Source organism: Furipterus horrens, unplaced genomic scaffold (assembly GCF_987537825.1).
Source record: "Furipterus horrens unplaced genomic scaffold, mFurHor1.1.pri manual_scaffold_3, whole genome shotgun sequence".
NCBI classification, from domain to species: domain Eukaryota; kingdom Metazoa; phylum Chordata; class Mammalia; order Chiroptera; family Furipteridae; genus Furipterus; species Furipterus horrens.
In genome coordinates, this window is record NW_028327173.1 from 166581973 (window position 1) to 166596033 (window position 14061).

A 14061-nucleotide genomic window follows, 5' to 3' on the forward strand; every position below is an offset into this window, starting at 1 on the left:
CTGAGCTCAAAATCCATAAGATTTTTCACACAAATTTGCCCTACCAAATTTCCAGCTTTTCTACCAGCATCAGCACCAGCCTCTTTTATTACCTGATAGTTTCCCTCCTCCCTCTGCATTTTGAAGGCAGAGAACTATCTTCTTTCTGTAACACACCATGTTCCCTCATCATCCAACACCTGTTGTACCTCCTTATCCTGGCAAAGTCCCACCCAGAGCGTGGGGAAAGTGTGCCAATGGGGCAGCTGCCCAGAGAGTCAATCCCTTTGGGGCACTAAAACATGGAAAATCGTAACAACTGGAAGAACATTATATACAGCACTTCTTTCAGGAAGATCCTGGCATATCAAATTAAGAAAAACACGTCACTTGTGACAGAAAGGCACCCCCCACACCCCGCCCAACCACCACCACCAAGGGCATGCTTAGATGGCCAGTAATCTATCTTCAGAGATTTCTAATAAACTAGAAAGCTTATGTTTTGCTGAGATGAGTGTGCAAGTGTATGACAGAGCTAAACTGCTAGGGATAATAAGAGAGAAAAAGCTAAGAACTCCTCTACATTTCTTCTACACAGTATTTACCTCTTCTTTACTTAAATGCTATTAAGCAAATTTTTATAATATTAGTTTGAAGAATATAAAACTATTAGCCTGCCCTGGGTACCCAGATATCTTACTCCAACCTTGTTCCTACATATGCCTCCAACATCCAGTTCAAAAGCTACCTCTTCTACGAAGTTTTCCCCTTTGGTAGAGAGCCCTGGGAAAATCTCTTCTATGAGGCATCCATCCTACACACCCTCCATTACTCTCAGCAAGTATGTCTGTAACAAGATACTAAGGTAATTAAATTAATTAAAGCCTGGAGACCTTTTATATAAAGCTTGTTGATAGAACCTGATACAGTTTGTATTTTATTTTCAATAATACTTTTGAAATAAAGGTGTATCTTTCAGTTAAGAATTTTAGAGGGCAGCCTGCCTTTGAACACCTGGCCAGGGATGCTTAGAATCAGACTCACTCCCAGCCATCCCCATAAATCAAGGGGTATAATGGCCTTCTCTCCAGATCACCTGAGGGAAGTGGACATGAATTCAGTCTGCTTTTCCACCTTCTGAAATTCACTCACAGAAGAACTGTTTCATTCTTCTCTGCACATGGAAGGATCCAGTTTTCTTGGGCACCTATTGGCTGAGAAGTTAATATGTCTTCCCTGCTGTTCACATGTGCAACACTGAGCACAGAGTGGTGAGAAACTATCACCTTAGCAGCCCTGTATCCACCACTAGATTGCAGGAGGACAGGAGGTAGCATTAAATGCTTGTTTTTATTTATCATACCTTGTTGCGTGTGCCCATGCTCTTTCTATAAGCACTGTATTCTATAAATAGGAAGAAAAAACTTGCCACATTTCAGCCTCTGGAACTAAAAAGTAGTCCTCATACATCCTCCTAGATTCTGACTTAAGGGATTTAGCTATTTTTTATGAGTTTCCTGTATTACACTGTAATTATTGTTTACATGTCTGCCTCCTTCATTACCCTAGAAGGTCCTTGAAGACAGAGACAATAGTTAATCACTTTTGTAACCCCAAGGTATTCTGTCTATTCACCCACCTATCTATACACTACGTAACAGACACTGCTCTAAGTGCTTTACATATATTAACTTATTTAATCCTCATAACAAGCTGGAGATTTGTTCTATAGATGCAGGAATTAGGGCACAGAATGGTTAAGGAGCTTGCTCTCCATCTATCCATCCATCCATCCATCATCCTTCCTTTTGGCTGTCTATCTATCCATCCTGTCTGTCTGCCAACCTGTCTATCTGTCTAATCCAGAAAGGATTTAAGGGCTCAAGAGATTATCATGATAATAAGACATGGTAATTTCATAAAATATTTTAAAATAAATGACTAATTTTTAAACCTTTATCCCCTTAGTTATGTAACAGACATACATGGTGGTTCTGTTCAGGCTGCAATTGGTTAAAGTAAATTAAACTTACTGAAATACAATGTTCACTATAGTTTTTTAAAGCTGTAAGTAGATGATCATATTACAACAATGCCTAAAAGTAGAATTTTTTTAGTGACTAGGATACAGAGCAGCCTGGCAGGAAGTTCAGCTCCTCTAATTCTAACCCAGTTCTCAAGTAATAAAACCCTTGGTCTTGGGGGAACACTTAAGCCAAAAGTGTGGTTAGAGACAGGTTGTCAGGATCAGATGCTAAGAAAACATATCCTGGGGAATCAGTCATATAGAAACTCTAGGTTCTAGAGCCAGAATAGCCAAGAAGAGGCTAAACCCAGAGAACAGTATGGTCACTACATCAAGTTTAACAGACTGAGAAAAGAAGGTTCAGTCAGAAACTCATCTATATCATACATATTTGAAGAGAAAGAGGCTTTCTAAATGAATAAAAATCCTTCCGTGCCTCAACAAAATGAAGTATACATTCTAATGATATATACACAATGAAGACTCAATGCGTGTAAATAATGACAGAGAAAAAGGATTACGATACCTCTAAAATCTCTCTTCTCAGTTTCTCCACTGGAGTCAACTTTTTTTTCTTCTTCGGCACCTTCTTCTCCTTCCCCTTCTCCAAAAGATGCCATAAGTAGTACACCAGCTTGGGACAACAAATTCTTCAACTGACTACAGAGTAGATCCAACAAGGATTGAACTACCTTGGGGCTCAGTTTATCAGCATAGGTCCTAAATGAAATAACAGGGAAAAAATTTAGTAACACAGAAGAGCAAATGTTATACGTACATACATAAAGGAAATTAGGGGGAAATGGGAATTACTAAAATGTAGAATGATGAGACCCAACACAGTTCTACCAAGACATCTACAATGCTCACCCTGTAGTGATGGCTAGAATCTGGAGCAATCTTGTACTAGCCACTTTTAAAGCTGTGCTAAGCTGAGAAACACCCGTCTTTGGCAACAACTGCAGGGGCTGTCCTAACATAGTGTCTGTGCCACATAACTGCGACAATACATTTAGCAGGCCAGTGGAAATTGCCAAAGAGACATCTACTGGTTGATAGTGAACACTCAGGGCGAACACTGTAACCAAAAGGAGACGCTGCTGGGCTTCTAAAATAAAAAGAAGAAAGAAAGACAGTTGAGAATCTTTCACAAGTAAATAAAGCATTTACGAAAATGAACCATATTCTAAAATATAAATATTAATATGGAACACTGTTACATTTTCAAATATTTATTCTTTACCTGTCAGTTGATCTCTTAATGTCAAACACAAGGTATAGAAAGTTAACTATATAGCATAACCTCAGACCAAATAAACTTGCATCTTGTATATTTGCAGGAGCAGTTACTCACCAATGTGATGCTTATTTGCCTGCAGGGCTCTCTCCAGGGTAGCAGACAATTGTTGATAAATCTTATGCACAGCCACCTGGATTTCAATCTGTATATTTCTCTTAGCTGCTCTGATCCCATCCTGAATTACAACATAAAAATTTATTTTTTCTATTAGCAACAATAACACCTTTTGCCCAAATAAAAGTAATAGCATTTTTGCCTTAGTCTACCTATCTGCTAGAGCCCTGTGGTGGTTTTTAATTATTTAGTACATTTCAGTATACAAAAGTTTTAAAATAAATTTATTTTTAAATTGATAATTCCTGATTCTATATCCTTCTCCTTTACAGCAAAGCAGATTTTCCTCTATAATTATGAAAGACATAAAGACAACATAAATTTTTTTTTAAGCAATCAGAGAATCTAGACAGGATGAGTAAGTCTAAAATGTAAATCCTAGAAACTCATCCTCCCAAGCACCCAATCCCAACTCAGACCTATCTCTATCAAATTTGGTTAAGGTTTAATAAAACTAAGCCAGTAGAGAATCTGAAAGTACAATACAATGGCTCAACTAACCCCAACTATAATGCTATTACTCAGGAAACTAAACCAATGAGATATCTTTAAGAGTTATCTAAAAGTCTTTATATTTTTTAAATTTCAGTCTTAAACACCAAAAAGGTTAGCATTTTTAAACTGGTTTTGTAAAATGGTGGTTAAAATCTGAATATATTACAAGGTGTCATTGTCACCTACCTGATAGTGATGCAGTCGGCCACTCTCCCCTTTGGCTCCTGCGTGTCCAACGGTGCCTAAACCAAAACACCCTGCTAGAAACTGCAGCCTCACAGACGTGAGCAGTGTGGACGACTGGAAGCCTGGGCTCGACCTGCTTCCTGCCAGAGAGATGCTGCCTTTTTCCTCCATTCCAGATAATAAGACAAGGATCTGGTGAAGTGCCTCTAAGCGAAGCTTGAAAAAAGTAAAATAAACATAGTTCAGAGTTCTTCACTGAACTGAGACACAAAGGAACTCTGTAGATCAGATATATTATAGACCACAGAAAATTCTAACATTTCTTAGGAATCTATTTCATTAAGATGAATATTTATTTTTAAAATCAAAATATCTTCAGCAATTCTGTAAGCATACTATAGTACAAAAGAGGCTACACGGTACAATGTGAAAAGTAGTAGATTTGGATGTAGGAGACCTGGTTTCAAGGTTAGACTGTCACATCCTGTGTGGCCTTAAGAACCTCACTTAACTTTCTGAGTCTCCGTTTCTTTATATGCAAAATGAGGCTAATAGTGCTTTCAGTAATCTACTCACAAAGTTATTCTGATGCTCATGAAGAGGTATATGTGAAGGTTTCAAATCTGCAAGGTTGTAGTTATTGCTTCCTTTATTTATAAAAAATTATACAGAATGAATACCTTTTAGTTCAAGAAATAGCAGTTTATTTTTTATAATTAAATTTATTGGCGTGATATTGGTTAATAAGATTACAGTTTCCAAGTGTACAATTCTATGATACATCATCTGTATACTGCATTGTGTGTCCACCACCCAAAGTCAGATCTTCTTCCGTCATCATATATTTGACCCTCCTCACCCTTTATGACGCTCCCACCCCCCTTCTCTCTGGTAACCATCACACTGTTGACTGTGTCTATGAATTTTGTTTGTTTTTCTTGTTTGAGCACTTGTTGCTTTCAGTTTTACATCCCACATACAAGTGAGACGTATATCTGACAAGTTTCTCTGTGGTTCTCTTGAACTTCTGGCTCTATTTTCCCTAGGAGGACAATATGTACCACTACAGTCAATGAACCTACCCTCCTGTTTTAAAATTTTATTTTAAAATAATTTTACATTTACAGAACAGTTTTAAAGATGGTATGGAGAGTTCTGGTATATCTTTCCTCTAGTTTCCCCTAATGTTAATATAACTATGGTCCATTTTACCGGAACTAAGAAATTAGCATTGGTACAACACTACTGACTATAAACCAAAGACTTCATTTGGACTTCACCAATTTCCTCATAATACTCCTTTTCTGTTTCAGGATCTAATCCAGGATATCACATTGCATTTAATTGTCACATCTCCTTAACCTCCTTTAGTCTGTGACAGTTTCTGTCTTTCCTTGTTTTTCCTGATCTTGACACTTTGGAAGAGCCGTTCACGTATTTCACAGAATGTCCCTCAATTTGGGGATGTCTGATGTTTTCTTATCATTGAACCAGAGTTACAGATTGGGGGAACACTTTAAAGTCCTCTCATAACATTATCGGGGTATAGGATACCACCATCTTATTACTGGTAATATTACTCTTGATCACTTGTTCAGAGTGATGTCTGCCAGGTTTCTGCAAGGTAAAATAACTATTTTTTTCCCTTTTCATACTGTTTGTTAGCCCTGAGCACTAAGACCAGCTTTCTCTCAAGAGAAGGAGGAGTTAAGTTCCAGCTTCTGGAAAAACAAGTATCAAAGAACTTGTGGACACGTTAAAACCACAATAATTAATAAATATTTCAAGGGAAATACTTTGAGGTTATGCAGACATCCTGTGTCTCCTTAAATTTCTGCTCCCTAATTTTACCATTCATCATTATTACTATGGTGTTCTAATTTAACCCTTTTTAAATGAAGATAAATGAGTCAAAAATGGAGAAGAGATTCATATGGTCACCAGCCAGTCTCATTCTAGTTTCTAGGAGACAAGTCAAGACTTATGACTAGAGTATCTTGTTCTAACAGATAGCAATTAAAAATGCACTGTGTCCACTTCAAATAAAATATCACGCTGTTACAGTTAAGATAATGACATCAAACATTCAGGTGGCAGAAAGGGGGCAAGGAGCAGAAGAAAAGGAAAAGTTTTCCCTACAATTGTATATTCAGTGGTTTAGTTTGTTTCCATAGGCCCTCACAGGAGTAAATATCAAATACTTACTTCTGCCCTTAACTGTTGCTGTTCCATTGCAATGATGGAGGCCTGGGGACTTGTAGACATACTTTCCTCTGGCTCCTTAAAGCCTGGGGCATTCCCCACATCTCCACTCACAAAGCTTACAACGTTTTCAATCAAAGTGTGAACTCCCAAAGACTTGGTAAGATCAAAATCAGACTCAAAGGAATGAGAGGAGTTGCACAACCAGTCTCTGCTATGTTTCAGGCGAGCCCAAGAGTCGCTCAGGGATTCCAACTGACTGTGCATAGGACCTACATACAAACAGAACAAACATGCATCAATGGCAAACAAGTAGAGCATACAATCTGAAACTAGATGAGTGCTGGGTGCTGCTACCATACCAACTGGTGAGAAATGGATACTTAAACTTGAACACATGCATGCATTAAGTGGATCTGAACAAAATGCTTTGGTAAAACAACAAAACAAAAAACATAGCAATGTAACAAAATAAAAGAAAAGCCCTGTTCGATGTACCAGTGTCTCTGAAAGCGCTTTAGCAACACGCTGCCACAAGGAAAAGAAAGGCAGAAGCTGCTCTCAAAATGCTTAGCTTAAAATGCTCTGCAGTATTAAACCAGACCCTCATTTATGAACAAAAAGGAACAAGGCACTTAGGACACTGCTGGTAAGACCTACGAGTAATAGGACTATCTGATTGAACATATCATTGCAAATAAGTTAAGACTATGCAAAGTGTCTACATATCTGCAATAAAATAGCACCAAAAATGAATATAGAAGGGCAAGTAAACTTACATAAAAAGGAGACACAAACATCACCCTTTGGGTTTCATTAATATAAGAAACACTTTCACTGTGTCATATGCATATTTATTGGACATTGTGAAACTCCTATATAGAGAAAGCAGTTTCACAGACAATATGCAAGATTTACCATAAAATTATAGTTATATAAAATTACCAAGTGGTTCACAATAGTTGCTAAATACACCATTAATTTTGCCAGTGGGCATTTTCTAGGCTAAAGTATTTAGACAGCAAAAATGTTAATATGTTTGAACACAACTACTGTCTAAGTTATATGGCAATATCAGCTTTAAATAAATATATAAATGTCCAATTCTTACAAGCTTTGTCTTATTTAATTTAACTGATCTCAGGTATATGAATTAGATTTAATCCTTAGCTCATGATATACTCTCATCATTGGTCCATACATACCCTACTTTTGTATTTATATTTATTTATAATAAATGTGAACACAAGAACTAGAAAACTAACAGTAACTTGTATCTACCTCTTCCTCCTCCAACCTATCTCCCCCTATTTCCTCCTACCTAACATTTTTACTATCCCTAAGCCTGGATTTATCATTCCTTTGGTTTTATTGTTGTCAAATATTATTTTATCATTTACATATTCCTGAAACAATGAAGTTTAGTTTTAGTTGTTTTGACTTTATAAAAAAGTATCATTTTTTATATATAGGACATACTCTTTTCATTCAATATTATATTGCTAATATTCAGTCGCATTATTGCATGTAGCCATGGTTCATTTGTTTGAGTGATATGTAATATCCTAATGTGTGAATATACCAAATTTCTCTTATTAGAAATAAATCTTAACATAGCCAAAAAATTATGCATTACAAAAATTATATTTGTTACATAACTAGATGGATAAGATTTGGGAAGAGAACTACCTAAACACTAATGCCCACAAAGAAAATGAACTAACACAATATTAACTACATAACTTATTTTTGAACTATTACATGGGTTCCAGTACTGCAAAATCAAACACAGAAACTCGTAACAGGCAGCTAATATATTAGAAAGTAAATACAAAATAATTACATGCATTCTACTAAATAATTTAGAATGGCAAAGAATATATGGCTTATCTGTCCTCCATTTTTTACCAAGAATTATTAAGATTAAAAAATGCTGGGTGAGCCCTGGCTGCTGTGGCTCAATGGATTGAGCATCAGCCTGTGAACCAAGTGTCACTGGTTCAATTCCCAGTCAGGGTACATGACTAAGTTGCACATCAGGTCCCCAGCTGGGGGCGCGTGAGAGGCAACCACACAGTGATGTTTCTCTCCCTCTCTTTCTCCTTTCCCCTCTCTCTAAAAAATGAATAAATAAATAAAATTATAATAATTTAAAAAATGCTGGGTGATAAATGGTAATGCAAAAAATACAATTAAAAACTATTTTTAAAATGCTAAATATTCAGTTTCACTGAACATGGAAAATAATCAACCAGAAAAATTCCCCAAATTAAATACCTTAATATTTTTTCATGTAAAACAGAAAAGAATAAAAATCCAAAGAATAATGTATTAAATTAAAAATATTTAAAGAATAAAGAAAGGGTTAATGTAAAAAATCATTTTCCATTGACTTAAGCACTCCATATTCAGATCTAGACTTATCCTTAACTTACAAATGATAGTTTTTTTGCTCTTTGCATTGAGCTTGTTTGTTCAATATAAAATTTCAAAATAAAAAATTCTCTTTCCATCACTTACAAACTACTTTTCAAAATGAAATATATATATATATATATATATGAATGAGTTAGTGTTAGAATCACAAAGTAAAGAGATCTAAAAGATTATCTTGTCCAATTTTCTTGAAATTGAGAAAAGAGATGTCCAGAGAAACTGATCTACTAATTTATTAACACTAATTCCTTAATTTTATGGGAAGTTATCTTACATTTCCTGTTAGCAATCAACTCACAAGTCATTGACCCATAGATATTTCAATTGCCTGCCCACACTAAAGGTTCAATAATGAAGAATACACAGTGAATTGCTTTAATATACTCCAAAATATTCTTTGGAATGGATGGCCAATGCCCAAATTATTATAAATCCTCTCTACAATTTAAAGCAAAGGTCAGCAAACTTTTTCTGTAAAGAGCCAGAAATATTTTAGGTTCTGTGGGTGATGAAAGTCTATGCTGCAAGACTTAACTCTGCTGTTGTAGTGTGGAAGCAGCCACAGACAATACATAAACAAATGAGTATAGCTGTGTTCCAACAATGTTATTTACACACCACCACCTCACCACCACCAAAAAAAAGGTGGCAGGCCAAATTTGGCCCATGTCCAGTTTGCTGACCCCTAATTTAAAGGACAGAACTTATTAGGTATATGATCCAAACAAAACTTTTCATGACTAAAATATAAGAAGGAATAGAAAAGACACTTATCTGAAAGTATTACAGTAAAGCATTAGGCTGATATAAAAAATACTTCAAAACACAAAAACTTACAGAATGAAAATGAGAGATGAAAGAACTCTAAATTCTTAAAAAATTATAACATGGTTAATTTTGGTTTGTTCTATATTGTTTTATTTGAATATAGAAAATACTGTGTCTGAAAAGCATATCAAAAGCTTGTATAGAGTAATTGTGACTAAGCCCAATTCTTACTTAATATTAATTCAGAGTCACCTATTATAAAAAGAAAATATAAAGTCCAACAAGAAATTTTTGAGATTGTTTACTTGTCCTTACAACTCTGGTTCTTAAATGGAATTTTCAAAATGAACATGGCAGAGCTGCAATACATACTTTATAAACCATAAAATATGTAGGCAAGCTAAAAGGAAAAAAAATTAAACATGCCATCATGTACTTGCTTGAAGATCTTCTTTTTTCTGGGGCTCAACTGGCCAAAAAGGAGTAAATACACTACCACACAAGAATCAGAAGACAAAAGAAGAAATATGATACAGAAAACAACATTTACATTTGCTCTTCTTTATATAATCTAATTTGAAATGCAGATATAAATGGCACTTCACCCATACATGCTGCACCATGAAACACACATGTTGATAAATATAGTTTTAGGGTTTTATTGCTAAAATAAAACTGGAAATATTTAAAGAACTAGGGTGGGAAAAAAAAAAATCAAACCATATAGTATTTTAACTAATAAGATTCCTGATGTTGCTAATTAAATTATTGCGTTGGTATCCCCACCATTTTCCCCCCAACCAGTTTTTCCAGTATCAGCTTCAGCTTAAATATAAAAACTGAAGTTAAGTATCTGCAAAAAGAGTATAGCCTTTCAGAAAAGGAGAAACTCAGTTCTGCACAATCACAGCAAATCTTTTAAATATATGTCAAAGTACCAAAACACCAACAGGTTTTATCAAAAGTTTTGACAAGCTGTTATGAGAACTAAATAAGTTAATATGTTTGAAGTGATGAGAATAATGCCTGGCATTTGGTATGTAGTTCATAAGTGTTTAATGAGCACAAATTTCATATTACCACTGACGTACTAAGAAGAAATATGTTTTGCTTGTCTCTTTTTTAAAGTAATTTTTGACATTTTCAGTTTTAGAATTTAGCTTTGATGCTTCTAAAGAACTCACTTTACTTTACCCGTTTCTACCATAATTGCTTCCTTGGACCAAGAGGTTGGACAAACTGTGAAACATTAACTAGAGTGAATGGAAGCAGCAATTTCATTTCAAATTCAAAGAACATTTTCATTGTTTAATTCACAAACTCTAGAATTCATGAGATTAAAAACTTTCTTGTCACTTATTCCTAGGAATAAAACAATCAGCAAAATTTCCCCCTGGGAATATCAAAATGTAATAATTACTAGAATAAATTGGTACCACATTAAGTGATGTTATGAACAGTTACAAAATTAGTTTGCCTCCCTATTATAACTTCCTTAAAGGGTAATTAAAAAACAAACAAACAACTTTTTCCATGAGGTCTTATATTTGCTTTTCTGTTTTCAGCAAAATTAAATTAAATTCCAACAAGTTAATAGGTTTTGGTACTACCTGGAGCTTTTTGGAAAAGATGGTTTATCTATAAATAAAATTTGGATTAATGGCTTAATTTGTATCAACTAAACTACTCATTTGATCTAAAACTACTGGAAATCCACATCTACTTATAGGATAATTGTTTAAAATTTCAAACAGGTAGCAACTGAGGATAGTAATTTTAAAATGTTATCTTAATTCCTCCTATATGATTTATACTCAAATTCTGGGTTATTCTTAGTAACACTAGGTAACAAGACTGGGTTAATAATTCTAGGTTATTCTTTTTTCCCCCCTTGATTTCAAGGCAAAATTTACTGCTTTACAAACACAAATGTGATACTTGGCCGTAATAGATCAATGACATCAGAAACATCCAGAATATGTTTAGCACTGGCATAGTTGTCAGTTCGCACAAACATACGTTTTTAGGAGCAGGGTGGGATGAAAATAAACTGTCTTACATATGGTACACATCAGAAACACTAGTTTGAATAATATTTTATTATAATACTGAATTAAGCCCTTCAGTATTGTGGATGTATAAAACTTGATAACTCTTCTTGGACTCTAGGTTATTCTTCATACTTTCTACTTTATTCCGAGGGATGACTTTGCTAAACGCTGATATGGGCAATATAGACTGTATCCCTTATGCTACTAAATTTGGAGCCATCTTCTCTCTAGCACCAAATGGTATGTGGTCATTAATACAACTTAGAAATTTTAGCAACAATATTCACCTGAGTTAATCAAAATCAGGAAGGTAAGCCATTCCAAACACTTAATTCTTAAGTGAGTGGTTAAGGAAAAGGATACCGTAGCTAATTATGGTACATGAACGGCCAATTTTCAAAGAATTAGAAAGTAAAATATATACTGTACATTAGTATATTATTTTAATTTCTTTATCACAAATACATTAAATTTTTTAGAAATCCAACAACATTAATATGTTATAGTCTCAAAAGACTTTGTAATACAGTAAGCACCAGCTCTCGCCCTGGCTGGCGTGGCTCAGTGGATTAAGTACTGGACTGAGAACCAAAAGGTCGCCAGTTTTGGGCCAGGTCCCCACTTGTGGGTGTGTGAAAGGCAACCAATCAATGTTTCTCTCACACATTGATGTTTCTCTCCCTCTTTCTCCCTCCTTTCTCCTCTCTAAAAAATAAAAAAGAAATTTTAAAAAAAGAAAGAAAGAAAGCACCAGTTCTAGTCCTTATTTCCAATGTTTTAGAAAAATCATTCATGTATTCTAATTATAATTTAAAGGATAAAATATTGCCATATTTTATTCTATAGAAGTAACAACATTTCTTCTCCTAAATTATAAACACAAAAATGAAAAACTGTGTGTGTTTCTTCCCCTCATTTTGTTTTTTCTCTATGAAGGGTGCCTTACATCCTGCCAAGGAAGCTATCAAGAGATGGATTTCATTTTGAAATAAAAAAGACTTAATACCATGAGAAAAAAATGGGTTTTTTGCATAGGTTTTTAGAAAACATGTTACTAGTGGCAATTTTTAACATTTAATGTTTTTGAAACCCCAGTACAGATGGGTTTAATAAAAGTGCCAGTAAATATAGAATAATACTTGGAGAATTTTTACTTATCCTTGGATTTATATTATTTAAAACCACTCTTCTTTCCATCCATTTGCATATAACAAAGAGTTAACTATTAGTCACTAAGATAGAGCTACTCACAAATAAGGCTAACTTTTGATGACACTCAAACTATTTCTCATGAGAAATTTTTTTTACAAACCATTAATTGATCTCACATGTTTTATCTCATAAGGCAAAGAGGAAAACCAGAAACTTTCAATTGGGAAGGTGTGTGTGTGTACATGGAAGGCAAATGGGGTAGCGGTCTGTCTGTAATACCATTTGAACTACAGCATCTGTATCAGTGAGCTAAAAATACGGCAGATTTTGCACATAATCCCCCCATAATTATAAAGTACTACTTCTGGAGTTTCACAGGCTTTTAAATAAGTTAAAACACATGACAAATGAGAAACAAGAGCCAATTATTAACTCCTAGACATTCATAGATTTTACAAGGGTGTATATTTTAAAGAAAATAATCTCCCCTTCAACTCTACTGATAAAATGTTTCTAATTATTTTTGCAATTACTTTTCAATGACACTCAATTCTAAATACATTAGAAATAAAAACAGCTATTTAATTTAACCAGATATTTAATATTTATTAACACTTACCTCTCTTTCTATGAGAAGATGCCAAATCCAAATCAACATTTCGTCTTCCACTCTATTAGTATTAAAAATAAATAATAAAGTTTAGTTGTGAAAAGTATTTTTAAATTATATCTACCAGAGTATTAATAAAAAGTAATCTCTATAATTATAGCAATGCACTACTTATTCACCAGTCAAATCAGACTAATAACAAAGTCTCTAAAAACCCACTGAAAACAGCTATAAGAAAAAGCACAGGCACATAACTCTGATATTGAAACACAAAGTCAAGATGCACATTAATTAACACTGTAAATTAGCAGAAGTTTTTCTTTATTGTCACCTTTTCTTCTTTGGAATCTTTGTCTTTTATCTTTTAAACACATCTTATTTATACCCTCTAGATGCCTAATGTCCCTATAGCAAAGCCCCATATTCCAAAATTCCTCTGCCTAACGTCCCTATAGCAAAGCCCCATATTCCAAAATTCCTCTTGCTCTACCTTTTCCCTTCTTTTCAAAATTCCCGCTAGCCTTGGCTAGGTGTTTAGAGGTTGAAAATCTGAAGAATCCACACTAAACGAAAAACAACAAAGTCCTAAGCCTTGTGGTAGTATTTTTAAAGTTTTTTAAATGTTTTTAAGAGCCTATTAAATAAAGAAATCTCAAATTGTAATGGCAGACAGGCTGAAAAAACAGTGACGGCTTTAAGGAAGAACAAAAGTATATTTCTTTGTGTGTGTGGTGTTGGGGGG

General features: G+C 34.5%; 1 protein-coding gene across 3 annotated transcripts in view; it reads right to left on the reverse strand.

Moving 5' to 3' along the window:
- The window catches only part of HERC1 (HECT and RLD domain containing E3 ubiquitin protein ligase family member 1), a 182888-nt gene that overhangs the window by 76185 nt on the left and 92642 nt on the right, over positions 1 to 14061 (reverse strand). For all 3 annotated transcript variants that reach the window (XM_090270740.1, XM_090270738.1, XM_090270739.1), the window contains exons 26-31: positions 13329 to 13380; positions 6306 to 6574; positions 4101 to 4316; positions 3360 to 3480; positions 2876 to 3113; positions 2532 to 2725 (exon numbers count right to left, since the gene is read on the reverse strand). In XM_090270740.1, coding sequence (XP_090126866.1) covers positions 2532 to 2725; positions 2876 to 3113; positions 3360 to 3480; positions 4101 to 4316; positions 6306 to 6574; positions 13329 to 13380 — 1090 coding nt within the window. The remainder of the gene's footprint in view (positions 1 to 2531; positions 2726 to 2875; positions 3114 to 3359; positions 3481 to 4100; positions 4317 to 6305; positions 6575 to 13328; positions 13381 to 14061) is intronic.